The 21,648-nt window shown below is 51.4% G+C and overlaps 1 protein-coding gene and 1 pseudogene across 1 annotated transcript; both read left to right on the forward strand.

The window, feature by feature from the left end:
- Nucleotides 1–4,002: 4,002 nt before the first annotated feature.
- Nucleotides 4,003–6,421, forward strand: LOC135448512 (mas-related G-protein coupled receptor member H-like). Its single transcript, XM_064714599.1, has 2 exons — nt 4,003–4,201; nt 4,398–6,421. The coding sequence occupies exon 2, from the start codon at nt 4,509–4,511 to the stop codon at nt 5,427–5,429; it is 921 nt and encodes a 306-aa protein (XP_064570669.1). The 5' UTR covers nt 4,003–4,201; nt 4,398–4,508; the 3' UTR covers nt 5,430–6,421.
- A 7,522-nt stretch (nt 6,422–13,943) lies between these two features.
- LOC135448726 (mas-related G-protein coupled receptor member D-like) lies at nt 13,944–15,814 on the forward strand (annotated as a pseudogene).
- Nucleotides 15,815–21,648: the final 5,834 nt, after the last annotated feature.

Below are 21,648 nucleotides of genomic sequence, written 5' to 3' on the forward strand. Positions count from 1 at the left end.
TCCCATTTCCTGTCCATTGGAAAGACAAAACTTTCCAAGGTATAACCTCTTGTCCATGGAAGAACAACTCAGCCAGGGCATCCCTCCCAAGGCAATTTCCCCTGCTGCACACGAAACCAGCCTGACAGAGCTCAAGGAGCATTTGGACAATGCTCTCAGGCACAGGCTGGGATTGCTGGGGTGTCCTGGGCAGGGTGAGGAGTTCGACTCCATGAACCTTGTGGCTCCCTTCCAACTCCGGATATTTTATGGTTCTATTTTATGCTGTCTATCTTGCATGATGATTCTACCTGATGATGACTCCCCTGCATTGTCCCTATGCCCTGGCTATGGCACTAAAACCTCAAAAGCCCTCTGGAAGGCAACACTACCAGAGGGGGTGAATTCCTTTACACAGCTCCCAGCCAGGCAGTCAGAGGGAGGGCACTGCTCTGGGCACAGGTGAGCAGGAGAGAGGGGCTGGGGGCAAAGACAGAGAAGTCAAACGCCCTCAGCAAGAGCCAGTGCCCAAAATCAGCAGTGAAGAAGGGGAAGGAGATGACAGGAGCAGCAGGAGCAGGGCCAGAGCTTCCCTGGGAGCTGTTTCCATGAGCAGCACAGGAGCCTGGCCAGCAGGACCAGAGCAGAACAGGGCAGGCTGAGCACTGAGAAGGGGCAGCTCAGCACCAAGGCCATGGGCACCAAAGGGCAGCAATGGAGGGTGGCAGTGAGCAGGAAGGAGAGCAGCCAGAGCAGGGCACACAGGAGCACCAGGAAGCACTGGGAGCAGGGGCAGGGCCAGCAGGACACGGGAGGACAAACAGAGCTGTGACAGCACTGAGGGCTGTCAGAGAGGAGACAGCAGCAGTGAAAGCCAAGAGGATGGGGACCTTCAGCCCAGCTGTCACAGCCCACGAGCCCAGCTGGTGGCAGAAGCTCTCTGGGACAGAAAATATCCCCAGGGTGATGGTGATGGAGAGCAGGAAGGTGGAGCCATTCCCACCATCCCACACAGGCACAGCAGCAGCAGCAGCAGCGGGACAGGCACTTTGCTCCACTGCCTGTTGTCACACTGGCTCCAGTTGTCGTGGCTCTCCTCATTCCAGCTCCCCTGGGATGCCTTCCCACCGGGCTGGCTCCAGCAGGCAGGGCTGGCTCCCTCTGTGGCAGGGGACAAAGTGCTCATGGTGACACCTCTGCTGCTTCTCCTGCCCTCACACAGCTGCAGGGGTGACAAACAGACACACCAGAGCAACGCTGCTGTCCCCCAAACGTGGCTTTTCCCATCTTTTCCCACCCACAGCTTCCATGTGGAGCAGCACAGGGAGGGGTGAGGGACAGGACAGATGGCAAGGAGGATGTGGGAGCCTGGTCCTGTGTGCCTGGCACAAAAGCCAGGGAGATACCTCCTTCCTGGCTGTGGACAGGACACAGCTGGAGCAGGAAAACAATTGGAGAAGGAGAGGATTGCCCATGGAGATATCAGAGAGCAAATGGCTTTGGGATGGATCTGAGCTGGACTCTCAGGTGTCAGTTGATATCACTGAGCTGCTGGATTCCTTCAGCAGGACACTCCTTTCAATATTCCCTCCCTTTTCCCACACTATTTATAGCTCTTAATTCCCTACAGACCTCAGTTCTGCCCCCAAAATCAATAACCAGGTTCCACCCAATGAGGGGGCCCTGATGAAGGTGGAAGAGAAGAGTCTGACCTGGTTTCCTCTGGCAGCCGGGAGAGCTTGCCCGCAGTGCACTGCCCTCAGCTGCCAGGCTCCAGCTGCTGTCCCTGGGCCGGGATCTGCAGGAGGTTCCCTGGAATGGTCCCTTGGGAAAGGGGAGCGCAGCCCGCGGGCTGAGCCCGAGCAGCGTCCGGCGCGGGCTCTGTCCCAGCTCCTGCCACAGCCCCTGCTCTCCGTGCTGCCTCGTGTTCTCCAGGGCTCTCACACACAGGCAGCTGCCTCAGAGCCTGCCACGGGCTCAGGGCTCTGCTCCTCAGCTGCTCTTCACTCTGCCCGGGAAATGAGCAACGGGAGAGAGCCTCAGCAACCACACCTGTGCCCAAAGCACTTGGGCTCCATCTCAGCTTCTATTCTATTTTATAGCAACCTCAATCCCAAAATCTTGTATTTTGAACAGCCTGAACTTGTCCCCTCTCATTCTTGAGGTGGATCCTTAGGGCCCTGCAATACAAATGCTCAGTTAAACTTTGATTTCTGTTTCAAATCTAGTTTTCCCCCTGTTATACTGCAAGTTCAGTGGTATTTCACCTTCACCATACAGTTTCCAAGAGGATTCATACAATAATAAATTCTGTGCATGAGCTGGAGCACTGGCAGAGAGCAGATGGATTATTTAGGAGTTCTGCCAGGTCATTTCTTCTGAGAAGAGGCAAATCAATGCTACTCCCATAGTATTGGAATGTTGGGCGACACAAGACTGATGATGGACTTTGGACCTGGTTAACATAAGAGATTTGATAACAGAATGCCTTGGCAAAAGCAAACAGAACTTTGAAAATTAGACCTAGATTGCAAAAAGAATAAATCAGGCAGGTTTACCGGAAAAAGAAAATCCCGTTAAACTCTGCAAGCAAGAGATGTTGTTAGATGCATAAGTGTCTGTATCTGATTTTAACCTAATCATTGTAGTACACATTACTAGTCTCCCTGAAATAGTATATAAACGTTTGTATCCCACAATAAAATTGGATTCTGATCACCGAGTCAGTCTCCCCATCTCTCTTCATCGACGACACCGTGGCTTTAATCCTTGGAACGTTGCAGGTTTCCTCTGAGTCGTCTTCTACACTCCCTTTGCAGTCTCACAGCAGCCTACAGTGAATTCAAGGAATTCCTAGAAAGCTGAGGTGAGATGATTCCTACCCAGGCTGACATGTGCCTCAGGGATCTGGGATGCTCCTCCTGGAAACTGCCGTATGTGTGATGGCCCTGGGACCAGAACTGTCACCACTCTTCCCTGCTGACACCGTGTTTGTGTCCCCAGCTATGGAATCTCACATCTCCTCACCAGCCCAATCCTTTCAAGGGCAAACACTTCATGATCCAGGAGCTGATGGGGCTCCAGGAGAGGTGGAGAGGGACTTTGGACAAGGGCATGGAGTGACAGGACAAGGGGGACTGGCTTCCCACTGACAGAGGGTGGGGTCAGATTGGATATTGGGAAGAAATCCTTCCCTGTGAGGGTGCTGAGGCCCTTGTACAGGCAGCCCTGTGAGGCTGTGGCTGTCCCTGGATCCCTGAAAGTCCCCAAGGCCAGGCTGGATGGGGTTTGGAGCAATCTGGTACAGTAGCAGTTATCTCTGCTTGCAAAGGGACAGTCTGGGATCAGGTGTCACAAACGACCCCAAGTGTTCCCAGGAGTGAGGAGGAGCAGGAGCAGCTCTGGTGAAGGGCTGGCAGGGAGTTCACAGCACCCTGGTCCCTGATAGCTTTCATTGCATCATCAAGGGGATTGGCAGTAATCAGGGTGGGCTCCAAGTGCTGATAGCCTGGCTGCAAGCAACTGAGTGCTGTCCTTCCCTTGGGCTCTGTGAGCCTGGGGGAGAATGCTAAAATGGGAATTCTTGCCTCAGTTTTGCTTCCTTGGGCATAGGGGTGGTTTGGGCAATGGTTCTGGAGCTCTTCCCAGAATGGGAGCAGTTTCTGACAGACTCTTCACCAGCACTGCCAGCACTGCCAGGAGCATTCCAGAGCCACCAGCCCCACCAGCAGCTCTCTGCTGCTGGAGGGACAATGACCCCTCAGGGAAGAGAAATGAGGAATGGTATAGAGAGAGAAGGCAGTTGGAGAATGGGACATTCTGCAGGGAAGGAGTGTTTCTAATCAGAAGAAAATGAGGAGCCACTTGCATAGTTCTTCATGTGGACTTTTGACAAAAGCCAATTCCTTTGTGGCCAAGAAAAAAAAATATTCAAGATAAACAACTCCGAGGGAGTGGAGCTGTGACGTTGCTGAAGTTGTAAAACAACTTCCACCTGCCCTATGACCCCACCAAGCCTTGGGGAGCAACACCAGGACAGGGCACAGAGAGGAGCCAGCAGGATGGGAATGGGGAGCTCCTGGTGACCTGGGCACTTTCTCCTTCATGTCCCTGACCTGGCAGGAGCCACTTTAGGACATGGATCCCAAAGGAGCAAGAGGGACCAGGAAGCGCCGCTGATCTGCACAGACCCCTTTGCCTGCTGCTGCCCCACAGGGAACAGGTCAGTGGAATGTTTGCCTTCCTCCCTACCCACCTTCCTCTCCTGCAGCAGCTGCTCTCTTCCTGCCACCCTCTCCGGGTGATCAGTGCCCTCCACAGCTCCACCCTCCTCTGTCCTGTACTTCCCTACTGCATCCCCTACAGAACAACCCGACCCTCCCACCTCACTCCTCCCCACTGAACCCTTCCCACTGCAGGGAGCTGCTGAGGAGCCACATGGTCCATCCCTGGATTCTCCAAGCACTGACTGCCCATCCACTCTGACCACAGCCAAGGGCCACATCCCACTGCCTGCCCAGCGGCCATCCATGGAGGTGACCACCGTGTCCCCATCTCCTGCCTCACCCACTGAAGGGGATGGACTTTGTGAGACAGATGTCACCAGCGTGGCCATACACAGTGTGACACTGCTCATCTGCCTCTGTGGGCTGGCTGGGAACGGGGCTGTCATCGGCCTTCTCCGACTGAAATTTCATAACTCTCGCTTCTTTGACCTGGCTATCATTGACTTCCTCTTCCTCCTCTTTGTGCTCCCCTCCGCCCTCCTCCTCCTGGTGGAGGACGTGTCCTGCTCTCCTATCTTGCCCCGGCTGTACCTGAATTACCTTTTACAGCTCTCAGTGGTGTCCTACTACTGGGTGCTATTCAGACTGATGCACAGCAGCAATGTGCTGTATATGGACAAGCTCTGCTCGCTCTGCTGCCGCTGTGACCTTCCCAAGCGCCTGGTGTGGGTCCTGGAGAGTGTCCAGTACTGGGCCTTCTTTGCTCTCTTTGCTGTCATTCCTACAGTGACATTCCTGTGCCCATCACACCAGCAGGAGCACTGCCAGGCAGCTCTCATCTCCGTGTACACCATCACCCTGCTCCTCGTTGTTGCAACCCTGCTCATTTCCAGCACAGTTGATTTAATTAAGGCCAAGTGGGGCTCCCAGCAGCAGCAGCCCAAGAGGCGCGACATCGTTATCGTCATCACTGTGCTCCTCACTCTCCTTCTCAGCCTCTGGAATTTCCTGCAGCAGCTTGGTTACATCGATGTGTCCTCACAGGTTGTTTTCCTACTCGCCTGCATGCACAGCACCATCAAACCCTTCATCTATTTCTCGGTGGGGAGGTGCCGGAGGCCCTGCTCCATAGAGTCCCTCCAGCTCTCCCTCCAGAGGGTCTTTGAGGAGCCAAAAGGAAAAAGAGCCCACAGCGAGGATCTTGCCATGGACACAGTGATCTGAGCCTGCTGATCCCTTCCACTGCTCTGCTGAAGGACCCCAGGAGAGTGGCTGAAGCTTTCCTTGAACCTCCTGATTAATCAATATCCACCGGACCACTCTCCTTTATTGGTGTATTCCTGCAGGAGAAGGGAGCAGGAGCATTGTCTTGGGTGATTTTTGTGGGATGCTCTGCAGGGAGCACATTGCAGCATGGCTTTCCTCCTCCCTCCTGGATCCACATGGCTCCAAGCAGTGCAGCTGGGCTCAGTGCTGTTCCCCAGCTCTATTCCCCATGCAATGACCCTCATGGCCTCAGCCCCAGGGAATGAACTCCATCTCCTTTGGCTCAGCAGATGAGTTCCATGGTGTTTCCAGGGAGCTCTTGCCTGCAAAGAATGGGACACCTTAATCCCTGGGGACACACCCAGCAAGGTGATTTCCCAAATCCCTGCAGGGCTGGTGCCTCTGGATGGCAGGAGAGGGGTTGGGATCACAGGGAGCATCCTTCCCCTTCTGTCCAGCAGAGCCTGCTCTGCATTCCCAGCTGATGGGAAGGGACACCAGGTAGGGCTGCAGAGCTGGGGAGGGACAGCAACATTCCCTTATCCTTTCCGTGGGAATGTCTCACATTCTTCAATTCCAGAATTAAATCCTTCTGAGGAAAGTGCAGGGTCAATAGTGAACTCCACTGATCCTTTGTGCCTGTATCCAGAAAGTACATGGAATATGGAAATTCCCATCACCAGATGCTTGGACCATTTAATTGCACAGAAATTAGGGGGTTATGCTGCTCTTCTGCAGAATGGGGCCATCCATCCTCTGGCTCCCCAGCATCAGTGTCCAGGGAAGCCCTTGAGCACCTCCATCCTGAACCTGGCCACCCTCAGGAGGAGCTGCACAGCCACTCTGCACAGCAGCTCCAGCCACAGTCCAGCCTGTCCTGATCTTTGTCATTCTGTAACTACTCCTAAATGAGAGTTGGATTTCTGGTTTCAGTTTGATTCCAGTGTGGTACAACTGACTGTAGGACACGGGGTTATAGTTGTTATAATTGTTGAAGTTATTAAGCCTTGTGCTTGCCAGAAGGCCCTGAGGCAAAGGCAGAGCTGCAGGCTGGGCGGGTGGGAGGTGCCCGAGGGCTGAGGCGCAGTCAGGAGTGAGGGGAGAGTCAGATGGGAGTGAGATTGTGATTGGCTGGGGGAACACATGAACAGCATATGAGCAGGAAGCTGATTGGCTGGGGGAACATGCAGACAGCGTATGAGCAGGAAGCTGATTGGATGGTAGGACATGTTCATAGCAGCAATGCAGCTGAGCCAGTCAATGGGTGCCCTCCTTCTGTTAAGTTCTATTAGGCCTCAGTTTGGTTTCCATTATGTCAGGTTGAGATTAAAGGTATAAACAGCAGCCGATTTTTACAATGAAGCAATCTCCTTTGGATGCATAAGGGAGTCCATGTCGCTTTGTTCCAAGTGCTACAAATGGCAGACCCGAATCGGGACCTACAAAGGCGGCACAGAATGTGCTGTCCAGTCCAGTAGCAGCTTCCACTAGGTCAAGGAGCCAGCCGAGAAAATCTGGGAAAAGGATCCGGTGAAGGATCCGAAAGAAGTTCGGGAAGGAACTCAGGAATTTAAAAGTGTGCCAACATCTCCTAGGGGGTGAGTAGGCCTGTGGGAGAATGTATTGGAGGTGGAATATCCCTGGAACAAAGTAGGAGCTTGGGCTAGGTAAGGCGGCTCCTACATCAGCAATCGATTAATATGGCTGATGTGAAACTAAGGACCTTGCTGGACTGGGTATCTAATCAAGTTAAAGATTTTCCCTTTAGCGGGATTAGCAACCTGGCAAGCAATACAGCAGAGACTTTTTGATATCGCCAGGTACAGCAGTGCCAAAGCTTGCGGGCACCTCGCTACATGGGGGACAATCATGGCGGCCATTAAAGGAAGTCACACGAATGTCGGCCATTTCGCAGCTTTGGACATTAATTCCCCCAAACCCTCAGTGCCACTAGAACCCATATACGACCCCGAGATTAATCCAAACCCTGCAGAATTGCCTTACCCTGAGATCAACCCAGGCCCTGGGGGACTGCCTTATCCCGATAAAATTCCTGCACAGCGGGACCCCTGGGTGCAGAACTCTCATCTCGCAAGTGGGCAGCGGCTCACTTCCTGCCCTAGATGGCCATGCAGCAGTCCAGCACTGGCAAAAATGGCAGGAAGCTGCCACTGAGGAGGGTGATTTGGTGGTTGTTACAGCCTGCCCAGTAAGAGATGAGCTGAAGCATCGGCCGGCACATCAGGAGCTAGACTATAAAGTAATTACAGAACTGAGGGCGCTAGTAAAAGAAAGCGACGTATCCTCCCATCACGCCCTAAGCCACCTATGATCTTTCAGGACCACGTACATCCTCACTCCCCACGAAAAGCATAATGGAAAAGCATCATGAAAATGGTCCTAACAGTGACTCAGTTTGCAGTCTGGCTCAGATTAGCAAGAGCTGTGTACAGCGCAGGCGGAAGCGCTGCAGGACAGAAATGCACCAGTCGCTGTTGTGCAGCTGACCGGAGGGGGTCCCTCTGCAGTCTGTGCAGTGCAGGCAGGCCACCCGCGTGATGCATGTGGTATCATCGCTTGCCTAGCCCTGCAGGCCCTGCGGCGACTCCCAGGGACGGGTATAGATTCTAACCTGTCTTTGCTAAGACTTTACAGGCTCCAGCAGAGTTATTAATGCAGTTCCTGGACAGACTACAAGCCGCGCTCCCCTGGTGGGTCAACAGTTGCAGCTGCTTGGTTTTACAAGTGCAAACAAAGATTGTAGAAAAGCATTGCTCGCTGTTCATAAGCCACACAGCAGATATGGTCAGAGCATGCCAAAATATGGGAATGACTGCTGGTAACACTAATTCTCTGGCAGCGGCTTTAACTGCGCATTTCCGCATTCCGGACACGCAGTCGGGGGGCTGTTTTAAATGTGGTTCGATGGGTCATTTTAAAAAGGATTGCCCTCAACAAGGGGGTGGGATAAAAATACCATCTAAAGATTGTCCAGGTGTGGAAGGAGAAAGCATTGGGCTGTTGACTGCCGCTCCCAGTACCCTGTGAATTGGAATGCTGCACAGCCAGGAAACTTCCAACTGGGGGCTGGTCCACGTGCCCCAGAGAACCAAAAACAATTCAAGACAAGACTTTTAGCAAGCGAGCTCCTGACTACAACTGCTGGCACTGCCAGGCTGGATCTTGCCTCCCGAGAATCCATAACTCTAATGACATCTTTGGTACATTTAGCTCCTACATTTAGGTCTGGGGACCCCTTGGTAATAACACTCATGCTTTGTTAATAGGGCATTCCTCTGCCACCAGGTTGGGACTTTTTGTACTGCCCAAAATTATTAATTCAGATTATGAGGGCAAAATACAGATTATACAATGGGCCCCCATGCCACCCTGCTTTATACCTGCAGGTCAACGTCTAGCACAACTTATTCCCTTCTCCAACAAAACCCCTAGTGGCAAGGGCAAAAGTGCCACAGATAACTTTGACACCACAGGTCAGCCACAGATTTTCTGGACAAGCTCTATTACAACAGCTCAGCCAATTTTAATTAGCCCAATGTTAGATGGCAAAAAATTTAAAGGGGTTGTTGATAGGGGAGCTGATGTCTGTATCATTAAAACTAATGAATGGCCTAGTAATTGGCCCACAATCAGCTGTGCATCATCCCTAATTGGGGTGGGAGGGATGCAGCACCCTAGACAGAGCACTCACCTTTGCCTTGTCCTTGGCTCTGAGGGGCAAACTGCCTGGACTGCCCCATTCATTGCCTCTATACCATACATGTAATGGGGAAGAGATGTTCTGGGACAATTTGCAACAACCATACAAATAGACTCAACCTCACAGCAGGGCCTTTTTCGTAGGGGCCATTGATCAGCCATTCCAAACTCAAGTACTGGACACATGTAAATTCACATGGCGGACTGAAGACTCTGTGTGGGTCGAACAATGGTCCCTAGGAAAGGAACAGCTACTAAATTTAAAACAGCTTGTGGAAGAACGCTTGTCCTTAGGCCATATCAGTCCATCTTCTAGCCCCTGGCACACCCTTATATTCTGTACACCTAAGCAAAATGGCAAGCCACAATTATTACAGGATCTATGGGCAATAAATGCAATTGTTGAACCTATGGGGGCTCTGCAGCCTGGGCTTCCATCACCCACAATGATTCCCCTCAATTGGCCCTTACTAATTTTAGAGCTAAAAATTTTTTTTTTACCATCTCTCTACATCCTGATGATGCACCTCAGTTTGCCTTTTCTGTGCCTGCCTTAAACCACACAGAACCAATGAAGAGATTTCACTGGACTGTACTGCCACAAGGCAGGTGTTGCCAAAGGGTAGTTGATCTTGCCCTACAGCCTGTTTGTCATAAATTTCCTACTGCAACCATATATCACTATATGGATGACATTTTACTGGCAGCTCATGATCAATCCATTTTATGTTCTATTCAGGTAGCTGTCATGCAGGCAATTCAAAATGCAAGACTCATCGTGAGTCCCCATGGCATTATCTAGGATGGAGAATTACTCAACAGACCATCAGCCCTCAGTCTTTAAGGCTTTGTGTTAAAGACACCCTAACTTGAAATTAATTACAGAAACTGCTAGGTTCCTTAAATTGGTTGTGTCCTGTTTTTGGTTTGTCTACAGAGCTTTTACACACTTTATTTGGCTTACTCAGAAGAAACCCCCACCTGTACTCACTTTGACAATTGACCCCAGAAGCTAAAACTGCCCTTGCACACTGTGCTCAAGCAATAGAAAACTGACAGAATTGGAGATGGGATTCTGACAAATCTGTGTACCTTGCTATAACTGCTAGCAAATTTTAACCTTCAGCTGGTTTGTTAATGATAAAGACCCTTTGCAAGTGTTAGAATGGTTATGCTTGCCTTACACAGCAACAAAGACTGTGTGCACTGCTAATGATATGTTCTCAGTTAAGAAAGGTAGAGAGCGACTACAAACTCTCAGTGGCCAGGATCCACATCCCATCTACATACCTGCAAGTAAAGACAATGTGGCATGGCTGCTACCAGAGGACACCAATTTTCAAATCATGCTTGCAAAATTTTTTCGGCAATTACCTATCCATTATCCCTCACATCATTTATGGACAGATATGGGAAACCTCCCCCTGTATGGAAAGCTGTCACCACAGCCCTGACCTCTGTCAACAGACCAAATGTTTTTACACAGGCATCCAGCAAAACACACAAAGCTGCAGTGATTTGGCATGGAGGTGACTCTGCCCAGTGGCATAAAAGGGTATTAATGTTAAAGGATGCAGATTTGGCTGCTATCAGATATAACTTTCAGTTATTTTCACAGAAGAAAAAAACATCAGAATTAATTCCTCATATGCTGCCAATGTTGTGTTTCATTTAGTATCTTCTATTTAAAACATGTTAATAACATCTTTTATTGACAGAGTTAAGAACATGGTGAACTTTGATTAACAGCCGGCAGCAGATTTTTATGTGTTGCATGTTCGTTCCCACTCAGGTTTACCTGGGCCTCTTGCAGTGGGTAACAACTATACCACTCCATGATCCTTGTGGGTCTTCTCCAACTCTGGATATTTTATGGTTCTATTTTATGATGCCTCTATTTCATGATGATTGCACTGGATGGTGACACCCCTGGGCTGTCCCTGTTCGCTGGCTCTGGCACATTCTTCCCTGGCTCTGGCACATTCTCAAAAGCCCTCTGGAAGGCAACACTACCAGAGGGGGTGAATTCCTTTGCACAGCTCCCAGCCAGGAAGTCAATCAGAGGGTGGGCACTGCTGTTAGCCCAGAAGCCAGAGCACAGCCCCATTCCCACCATCCCACACAGGCACAGCAGCAGCAGCAGCGGGACAGGCACTTTGCTCCACTGCCTGTTGTCACACTGGCTCCAGTTGTCGTGGCTCTCCTCATTCCAGCCCCCCTTGGGATGCCTTCCCACCGGGCTGGCTCCAGCAGGCAGGGCTGGCTCCCTCTGTGGCAGGGGACAAAGTGCTCATGGTGACACCTCTGCTGCTTCTCCTGCCCTCACACAGCTGCAGGGGTGACAAACAGACACACCAGAGCAATACTGCTGGCTCCCAAACGTGGCTTTTCCCATCTTTTCCCACCCACAGCTTCCATGTGGAGCAGCACAGGGAGGGGTGAGGGACAGGACAGATGGCAAGGAGGATGTGGGAGCCTGGTCCTGTGTGCCTGGCACAAAAGCCAGGGAGATACCTCCTTCCTGGCTGTGGACAGCACACAGCTGGAGCAGGAGAAAAATTGGAGAAGGAAAGAGAGGATTGCCCATGGAGATATCAGAGAGCAAATGGCTTTGGGATGGATCTGAGCTGGACTCTCAGGTGTCAGTTGATATCACTGAGCTGCTGGATTCCTTCAGCAGGACACTCCTTTCAATATTCCCTCCCTTTTCCCACACTATTTATAGCTCTTAATTCCCTACAGACCTCAGTTCTGCCCCCAAAATCAATAACCAGGTTCCACCCAATGAGGGGGCCCTGATGAAGGTGGAAGAGAAGAGTCTGACCTGGTTTCCTCTGGCAGCCTGGAGAACTTGCCCACAGTGCACTGCCCTCAGCTGCCAGGCTCCAGCTGCTGTCCCTGGGCCGGGATCTGCAGGAGGTTCCCTGGAATGGTCCCTTGGGAAAGGGGAGCGCAGCCCGCGGGCTGAGCCCGAGCAGCGTCCGGCGCGGGCTCTGTCCCAGCTCCTGCCACAGCCCCTGCTCTCCGTGCTGCCTCGTGTTCTCCAGGGCTCTCACACACAGGCAGCTGCCTCAGAGCCTGCCACGGGCTCAGGGCTCTGCTCCTCAGCTGCTCTTCACTCTGCCCGGGAAATGAGCAACGGGAGAGAGCCTCAGCAACCACACCTGTGCCCAAAGCACTTGGGCTCCATCTCAGCTGCATCTTTCATTTTATAAAAACCCCAATTCCAAAAATCTTGTCTTTTGAACAGCCTGTACTTGCCCCCTCTCGTTCTTGAGTTGGATCCTCAGGACCCTGCACTGCAAATGTGCAGTTAAACTTTTATTTCTGATTCAAATCTAGTTTTCCCACTTGTGTACTGCAATTTCAGTGGTATTTCACCTTCACCATACAGTTTCCTAGAAGATTAATGCAATAATAAATTCTGTGCATGAGCTGGAGCACTGGCAGAGAGCAGATGGATTATTTAATTCAGCCAGGTCATTTCTTCTGAGAAGAGGCAAATCAATGCTACTCCCATAGTATTGGAATGTTGGGCGACACAAGACTGATGATGGACTTTGGACCTGGTTAACATAAGAGATTTGATAACAGAATGCCTTGGCAAAAGCAAACAGAACTTTGAAGATTAGACCTAGATTGCAAAAAGAATAAATCAGGCAGGTTTACCGGAAAAAGAAAATCCCCTTAAACTCTGCAAGCAAGAGATGTTGTTAAATGCATAAAGTTGTGTATGTGATTTTAACCTAATAATTGTAGTACACATTACTAATGTCTCTGAAATAGTATATAAACGTTTGTATCCCCCGATAAGATTGGATTCTGATCACCGAGTCAGTCTCCCCATCTCTCTTCATCGATGACACCGTGGCTTTAATCCTTAGAAAGTTACAGGTCTTATCTGAGTTATCCTCTATACTCTCTTGGCACTCAGACAGCAGCCTACAGTGAATTGCAAGGAATTCCTCAAAAGCTGAATGAGATGATTCCTGCCCAGGCTGACATGTGCCTCAGGGATCTGGGATGCTCCTCCTGGAAACTGCTGGCCCTGGGACCAGAACTGTCACCTCTCTTCCTGCTGACACCGTGTTTGTGTCCCCAGCTATGGAATCTCACATCCCCTCACCAGCCCAATCCTTTCAAGGGCAAACACTTCATGATCCAGGAGCTGATGGGGCTCCAGGAGAGGTGGAGAGGGACTTTGGACAAGGGCATGGAGTGACAGGACAAGGAGGAATGGCTTCCCACTGACAGAGGGTGGGGTAAGATTGGATATTGGGAAGAAATCCTTCCTTGTGAGGGTGCTGAGGCCCTGGCACAGGCTACCCTGTGAGGCTGTGACTGTGCCTGGATCCCTGGAAGTGTCCAAGGCCAGGCTGGATGGAGTTTGGAGCAACCTGGCATAGTGGAAAGTATCCCTGCTGGCAGAACCACAGTCTGGGATCAGACAACCACCAAAATATCCCCAAGTGTTCCCAGGACTGAGGAGGAGCAGGAGCAGCTCTGGTGAAGGGCTGGCAGGGAGTTCACAGCACCCTGGTCCCTGATAGCTTTCACTGCATCATCAAGGGGATTGGCAGTAATTAGGGTGGGCTCCAAGTGCTGATAGCCTGGCTGCAAGCAACTGAGTGCTGTCCTTCCCCTGGGCTGCGTGAGCCTGCACTGCCATGACAGGAATGGGAGTTCATGGCCCAGGGGTGATCCGATGAGCCCAGGGGAGGACTTGGCAGTGGTTTTAGAGCTCTTCACAGAATGGGATCTGTTTCTGACAAGCAGCCCGATGCTTCTAAAGCACTGCCAGCACTGCCAGCACTGCCAGCAGCAATTCAGTGCCACCAGCACCACCAGCATCCCTCTGCTGGTGGAGGGACAATGACCCCTGTGGGAAGTGAAATGAGGAATGGTAAAAATCTGTCAGAAGAGGGAAAGAAGTTGGAGAAAAGGACATTCTGCAGGGAAGAAATGTTTCTCATCAGGAGGAAATTAAGAGATATTTGCAAAATATTTCATTTGGAGCTTTAGACAAAAAAACACTCCCTCTCTAGTGTAAAAACCCCAAGACAAAGGTCTCTGAGGACGTGAAATTCTGACATAGCAAAAGTTGAAATTTCCCACTCACCTGGGACTGCACCGAGCCCTGGGGAGAAACTCCAGGACAGGGCACAGAGAGGAACAGGAGTGGGAAGATCCTGAGCTGCCTTCACCTGGGCACTTTCTCCTTCTGTCCCGGACCTGGCAGGAGCCGCTTTAGGACATGGATCCCAAAGGAGCAAGAGGGACCAGGAAGCGCCACTGATCTGCACAGACCCCTTTGCCTGCTGCTGCCCCACAGGGAACAGGTCAGTGGAATGTTTGCCTTCCTCCCTACCCCACCTTCCTCTCCTCCAGCAGCTGCTCTGTTCCTGACACCCTCTCCTGGTGACCGCAGGGCCCTCCCCAGCTCCTCCCTCCTCTGCACTGAGCTTTGCTTCTGCATCCTCTGCCAAACAGCCCAACACTCCCTCTCTCATCCAACAAGTTCTTTTGCCTTCATTGCCTGCACATCTCACTCCTCCCCACTGAACCCTTCCCACTGCAGGAAGCTGCCGAGGAGCCACATGGTCCATCTATGGGTTCTCCAAGCCCTGACTGCCCATCCACTCTGACCACAGCCAGGGCCACATCCCACTGCCTGCCCAGCGTCCATCCACGGAGGTGACCACCATGTCCCCATCTCCTGCCTCACCCACTGAAGGAGGTGATCTGTGTGAGACAGATGTCACTGATGTGGCCATACACAGTGGGAGACTGCTCATCTGCCTCTGTGGGCTGGGTAGGACGGGGCTGTGCTCTGGCTCCTTGGCTCCCTCACTTCATCCAGGAACAGCACCATCCTTTCCATCCCCTTGCTGGCTCTTCTCGACTTCTTCTTCCACCTCATTCCCTTGCCCTCCACTGTGCTCTTCCTGGTGGGGGGCGTGTCCTGTTCTATCATCATGCCCTTGTCACACATAAGGTTCCTTTCCTGGATGTCACGGTTGTCTTACAGCTTGTGGCTCTGCACACTGACATTCATCAGCATCAAGAGGTGCCGGTCCATCCACTGCCTGCTCTGGCTCTGCTGCCACCATCCCCAGCACCTGTTGAAGGTCATGCTTGCCCTGCTCAGGGCCTTCTTCATCACTCTTGTAATTGTCTTTGCCATGACACTTTCCCTGTGCATGTTCCAGCCATCTGAGCACTGCTGGGTGTTTCTCAGCTTAATATACACCTCCAACCTCCTCCTCTGTGCTCCCTCCATGCTCATTTCCAGCACAATCCTCTACACTCATTTCAAGCCTGGCTCCCAGCAGCAGCAACCCAAGAAGCTGGACATTGTTATCTGCCTCATTGTGCTCTTCACTCTGCCCCTCATCCTCTGGATTTTCCTGCAGCAGGTCAGCTACACTGTTGTGCCCTCCCAGGTTCTTTTCCTGCTCATCTGCATCCACAGCAGCATCAAACCCTTCATCTACTTCTTGGTAGGGAGGTGCTGGAGGCCCTGCTCTGTGGGGTCTCTCCAGCTCTCCCTCCAGAGGATCTTTGAGGAGCCAGAAGAAAACACTGCCCACAGCAATGATCCTGCCATGAACACAGAACTCTGAGTCTGTTGATTACTCCTCCTGCACTGCTGAAGGACCCTGTATAGTGGCTGAGAGATTCCTTGAGTCTCCTGATCAATAAATACCCACAGGATCACCCTCCCTGTGCTGCTGCATCCCCAGCCCCTTTCCAGGCCGCTCTGGGCTCTGGTCCATGCTTGGGAGGCCTCAGCCTTGAGGACCAGCCCCTGGGCTCAGCTCCTGTGGCGCTGATCAGAAACACCCTCTGCTCCCAGCAACTGCTGCTGTCCAACCACCTCCTGGACTTTTATCAAGAGCCTTGGAAATTATTGTACTGCCCTGGATGCCACAGCATCCCTGCTCTGCCACTGTCCCAGGAAGCTGCCGGCCCCAAGTGTGGCCAGGCTGAACCATTGCTGTGAGTGCCGCCCATGCCTTGGGGCCCTGTGAGCAGCGGCCCCAAAGGAGAGCCTTGGAGCTCTGCTGGGCCCAGCAGCGCTGAGCAGAAGCTCCCTGGCACTGGGGCCTCTCCCAGCTGGGATCTCTCCCGGCTGCTGCCCTGGGCTGATCCCCGAACGCCCACGGCTCCTGGGCCCATCCCCCCAGGGCTGCAGGCCCAGCCCTTGGCCCAGGGAGGAGATGCAAAGGGATCCGCAGGGAGCATTTCACTGCCTGCCAGGGCAATTGCTCACAGGCACCTTGCACTCACTCTGCCTGGCTGGCTGGCTGTGTGCACACACGTCTGCATCTGCTGGGGCAAATGTGGCAGAAATGCTGCTCTCTCAGCTGTGTTAGTACCTGAGACATCTTAGTGGGGCAGGTCTGGAAGCAAGGTTAAGCTTTAAACCGTTCCAGCTAAATGCTGTAAAGTCTTATTTCTTTGCTAATTTTTTTTTTTCAAGGTACAAAAGCAGGAATGGCTGGGAGCAGGAGAGACACTGCTCATGGTCCTAGATGGAGTGAGAGTGTTGGGGAAAATCCAGTCCCAGAGTAGGCCTGGAAGTTGTCAGAGGGGTCTGGAAAGGTCAGAGAGTTCTCACAGGGTCTGGAGGAGGTCAGGAAGGGTCTGGAGGCTGCTGATCTTAAATGTCCTGACTGGAGGGCTGCAGAGCCCAATGGACAGCCCTTCAAGGCGGGGAGCAGCCACCGGATGGGATGGGATGGGATGCGATGGGATGCGATGGGATGGGATAGGGAGTGGGGTGGAGATGGGAAGTGGGAGTGATACCAAAATCACCCAGAATAAACTGTCAAACACAATGGGAAGCATTAGGAATCAGGAATTCTTTACCTCCAAAGGACACACTGTACAATGTCTGTTCGGAAGAATGAAAGTTTGGCAAAAATGTCTCACATATATGTATGCTTAGCAGAAAGATTTTTGAATGTAGAATCTGAAGAAGGAATAGAGATGGAAGCAAGTTTTGACATGGAAGAAAAGAATTGCTTTGCCAATATTGCTGGAGAACCAAGGAGGCAAAGGGCAAGTTAGTGAGAAGGGGGTTTTATGACTTAGAGCAAAGGATAAATTCACCTCAGATAAGATGTTTTTACACACCAGAAAGATAGCACAGGCAAACAAGCCTGCTGATGTTGCAAGTAGAAAAAAGGTCTCAGAATTTTCCACTGCAAGAAAACTGATTAACAACTTCTACCTTAAACTGTGATGTACTAACTTTTAGTGATTGGAGAATAGGAACATGAATATGGTAATTATAGTAGCGAGGATAGGCTAGAGATAAAAGTTAAGGTATAGATTGATTCTACTGTATCAAGATGCTCAGCCAAGAAAAGTATATAATGCAATGTAACCAAAACCAAAGGGTCTCCAGGCCTGCCTGCAGCTGACAGCTGTGGGCACAGGCTCTGTCACCCACGACACTGGACTGCTGGAACATTTTGGATGTAATAAACTGCATCTTAAGGACCCACCTGGAGTCCTGCATCTCTCATTACAGCTCTTACACATCTCTCCATATTTCTGTTTGGGGTGAGACTTTACAACAGGGGCTGTACCCATCATAACCACACAGGGACATTAAAGTGTCTTTTGTATCTAAAACATAAACATCACTTTCCTAGGACTCATTTCCAGGCATCCATCTCCTTTTCCAAGTCATTTCCTTATCCTGGAGGATCATTCAGAGCGTTCTCTGGTGGTCACATTCACTGAGTGCTGAGATATTAAAGGTGACCTTGCCTTCAACTTTTCCTTTGGCCATGTGCTCTTGCTTCTTGTTACAGAACTTGCCCCAAAACAACTGCAGGCCTGCAAATCTGTTTCTGCACTGTCTCCAGCCACATTTACCATCCTGTGCGATCCTGAGGAGCACATTGGAGCTGGGCTTTCCTCCTCCCTCCTGGGTCCTAGAACCCTATGGCCAAGAGGAACAGGGACTCTGGTCCCTGGTGGAGTGGGGCAGGAGTGGGGCTGTCAGGTGAAAAAAAAATCAGGTCTGGATGTGTTCTGAGGTGTCAGAGGGGCCTGGAGGGGTCAGGAGAGGGTCAGAAGAGGTTGGAGGGGGGTCTGGATGCTGGCAAAGCCAGAGGAGGGCAGAGCCTGACAGGCCACGCTCAGAGTGGGGGAGTGGCTCCATCTGGGAAAGCTGTGGGACGTGATAGGATGGGGTGAGGGTGGAGAGCGGGGTGGGAATGGGGTGCAGAGATGGGGATAGGATAGGATAGGATAGGATAGGATAGGATAGGATAGGATAGGATAGGATAGGATAGGATAGGATAGGATAGGATAGGATAGGATAGGATAGGGAGCAGCTCAGCTCTGCTTCCTTGGGCCCAGGAGAGATTTGTCAATGATCGCATGCTCCTCCCTAAACAGGAGTTACTTCTGAGAAGCACCCACCTGACTCCTCAGCACTGCCAGCACTGCCAGCATTCCAGTATCACCAGCACCACCAGCATCCCTCTGCAGCTGGAGGGACAGTGACCTCTCTCAGAGAAGGGAAGCAAGGAATGATAGAAACCTGCCAGGAGAGGGAAGGCTGTCGGAGAATGGAACACTCTGCAGGGAAGAAATGTTTCTCATCAGGAGGGAATGATAAACCATCTGCAAAATATTTCATTTGGAGCTTTTGACAAAAGTCACTTCATCTGTAGCAAAAAGCCATGACAAATAAGTGTGAGGAAGTGAAATTCTTACATAGCCAAAGATGCAATTTCTGAATTTCCCATGACTCCACCGAGCCTTGGGGATCAACACCAGGACAGGGCACAGAGAGGAGCCAGCAGGATGGGAATGGGGAGCTCCTGGTGATCTGGGCACTTTCTCCTTCATGTCGCTGACCTGGCAGGAGCCGCTTTAGGACATGGATCCCAAAGGAGCAAGAGGGACCAGGAAGCGCCACTGATCTGCACAGACCCCTTTGCCTGCTGCTGCCCCACAGGGAACAGGTCAGTGGAATGTTTGCCTTCCTCCCTACCCCACCTTCCTCTCCTCCAGCAGCTGCTCTGTTCCTGACACCTACTCCCAGTGATCACATTGCCCTCCCCAGCTCCCCCCTCCTCTGCACTGAGCTTTGCTTCCACATCCCCTGCCAAACAGCCCAACACTCCCTCTCCCACCCCACAATTTCTTCTGCCTTCCTCCCCTGCACATCTCACTCCTCCCCACTGAATCCTTCCCACTGCAGGGAGCTGCTGAGGAGCCACATGGTCCATCCCTGGATTCTCCAAGCACTGACTGCCCATCCACTCTGACCACAGCCAGGGGCCACATCCCACTGCCTGCCCAGCGTCCATCCACGGAGGTGACCACCATGTCCCCATCTCCTGCCTCACCCACTGAAGGAGATGATCTGTGTGAGACAGATGTCACTGATGTGGCCATACACAGTGTGACACTGCTCATCTGCCTCTGTGGGCTGGCTGGGAATGGGGCTGTGCTCTGGCTCCTTGGCTCCGGCACTTCATCCAGGAACAGAACCATCCTTTACATCCTCGTGCTGACTCATCTGGACTTCTTCTTCCTCCTCATTCTGTTGCCCGCCACTCTGCTTTTCCTGGTGGAGGACGTGTCCTGTTCTAACATCATGCCCATGTCATATATAAGGTTCCTTTTTTGGCCGTCACTCTTTTCTTACAGCTTGTGGCTCTGCACACTGACATTCATCAGCATCAAGAGGTGCCGGTCCATCCACTGCCCACTCTGGCTCTGCTGCCACCATCCCCAGCAGTGTTGAAGGTCATGCTGTCCTGGGGTGACGTTATGATGCTTGTATATCCCCATTCATCTGTTCTGTGCCTTTAAGACCGGCTCTGAAGAGTGGAAGTTTTGTTTGGGTTTCTCTTATCAGAGACACAGAGACAAGCGGTACATAGGGCTGTTTTTTCACTTCTGGCTTCAGCTTGCTGCTTTTGCTTGCTCTCTTTTTCTGGTCTTGCTTCTGCTCTGCTTTTTTTCACTTCTGGCTTCAGCTTGCTGCTTTTGCTTGCTCTCTTTTTCTGGTCTTGCTTCTGCTCTGCTTTCGCCTCTGCTTATTAGCTAGTTCTAGATAAACAGTCCACATTCCTTCCCGGACTGTTTCTCCTCTCCTGTTCCTGTGACCATCTCGAACCTGCTCCGGACTGGGACCCGGGAACACCGAAGGTTCGGCTGCAGCAGCTGGCCCAGCGCCGGAGGGACTGAGAACAGAGCAACCACCCCTCGAAAGAGACTTTCTGATTTTGCCATCTTTCTCAAAGATGTGTCATCGGGTATTGTTCATTTTGTGTGCTGGGGGATGCTGGGCCAGTCAAATAAACAGGTTCTTTCCACCTCTCTCCAAGGAATTTTTTCCCGAACCGTTTGGGGGGAGGGGTCGTGTGGGTTTTGCTTTCTGGAGGGGCCCTCCTTTGCAGATTCTTTAACAAATTTGCCCTAAACCTTGACAAATCTTTGGCGCCCAAACAAGAGGCAAGAGAGAGAGTGGAAAAACCCTGTTTTGACTGCATTTTGGCTGCTATTACTCTGTGTTCATTTAAATCAGCTAATAGCCATGCTTTTTGGATTCATAATGTCTATTGGGGTGAAGGTTTGCATGCATTTCTGGTCCCTAGGGTTTTTTGAGATTTTAATACCTCTCTGGTCCCTAGGTTTATTTTTTTTATCCAGAAATAGCTTTAGTATTGCCCCTAATACGTAGTTTTTACATCTGAGGGACAGTGACCAGAACAGCTATCCTGCTGGGCTTGGTGGCAATAATGTGCAAGAAGTTTATAAACATGCTAGGGTCTGCTCCAGGTATGAATGGTTCATGGCTATGGTTATGCATCCAGTTTGTTGCAGGAGGAGCAGGAGAGAATGAGGTTTTTCAGCCTCTGCTTTCCTCCTTCTCCTATGAATCAGTTCCATCACTAGTGAAGGATGTTCAGTTTCCCTTCAATGTTAAAGAAACCATCTTCCTGGTATTCAATCTGGTAACCGTCCTCTATACAGCCTGCTGCTTCTCTAGAATGAGGGCTGAGATTTCTAGACGGGCTGATGAGACCCCTGACTCAGGAGTAAACCCTAGTGTGGAAAATCCTAAGTGGTGTGGGAAATGGGAGGATATGGGCCAAATCCTGAAGGAATTCTCTGATCCTATAGTCTGGGATTTTCCCCATGAACAAATTCAGAACCCAGCTGAGGTGGGGAAATATCTGAAAGAGAAGTACCAGGATGAGCCTAAGGAGAGGAAGGTCTTTGCAGTGAGCTGGGCCCTGGCATATGCTTATCGCACACTGCTAGATACTCTAGGGCAGCAGACAGAGGCAGGGGGGCAGGGAGATAAATCAGCAACTGCCCTGGTAACTCAGGCTGCAGCTAACACTCCAGGCTTGAAGCCAGCAGCTAAACCCATGGCTGTTGCTACCAGCACTAGAAGTGGGAAATGCACAGACAA

The sequence above is a fragment of the Zonotrichia leucophrys genome, chromosome 5 (genome assembly GCF_028769735.1).
Source record: "Zonotrichia leucophrys gambelii isolate GWCS_2022_RI chromosome 5, RI_Zleu_2.0, whole genome shotgun sequence".
NCBI lineage: Eukaryota > Metazoa > Chordata > Aves > Passeriformes > Passerellidae > Zonotrichia > Zonotrichia leucophrys.

Bases quoted from the DNA above. Each gene is read 5' to 3' on its own strand.
- LOC135448512 (XM_064714599.1), top strand. From the start codon at position 4,509: ATGGAGGTGACCACCGTGTCCCCATCTCCTGCCTCACCCACTGAAGGG.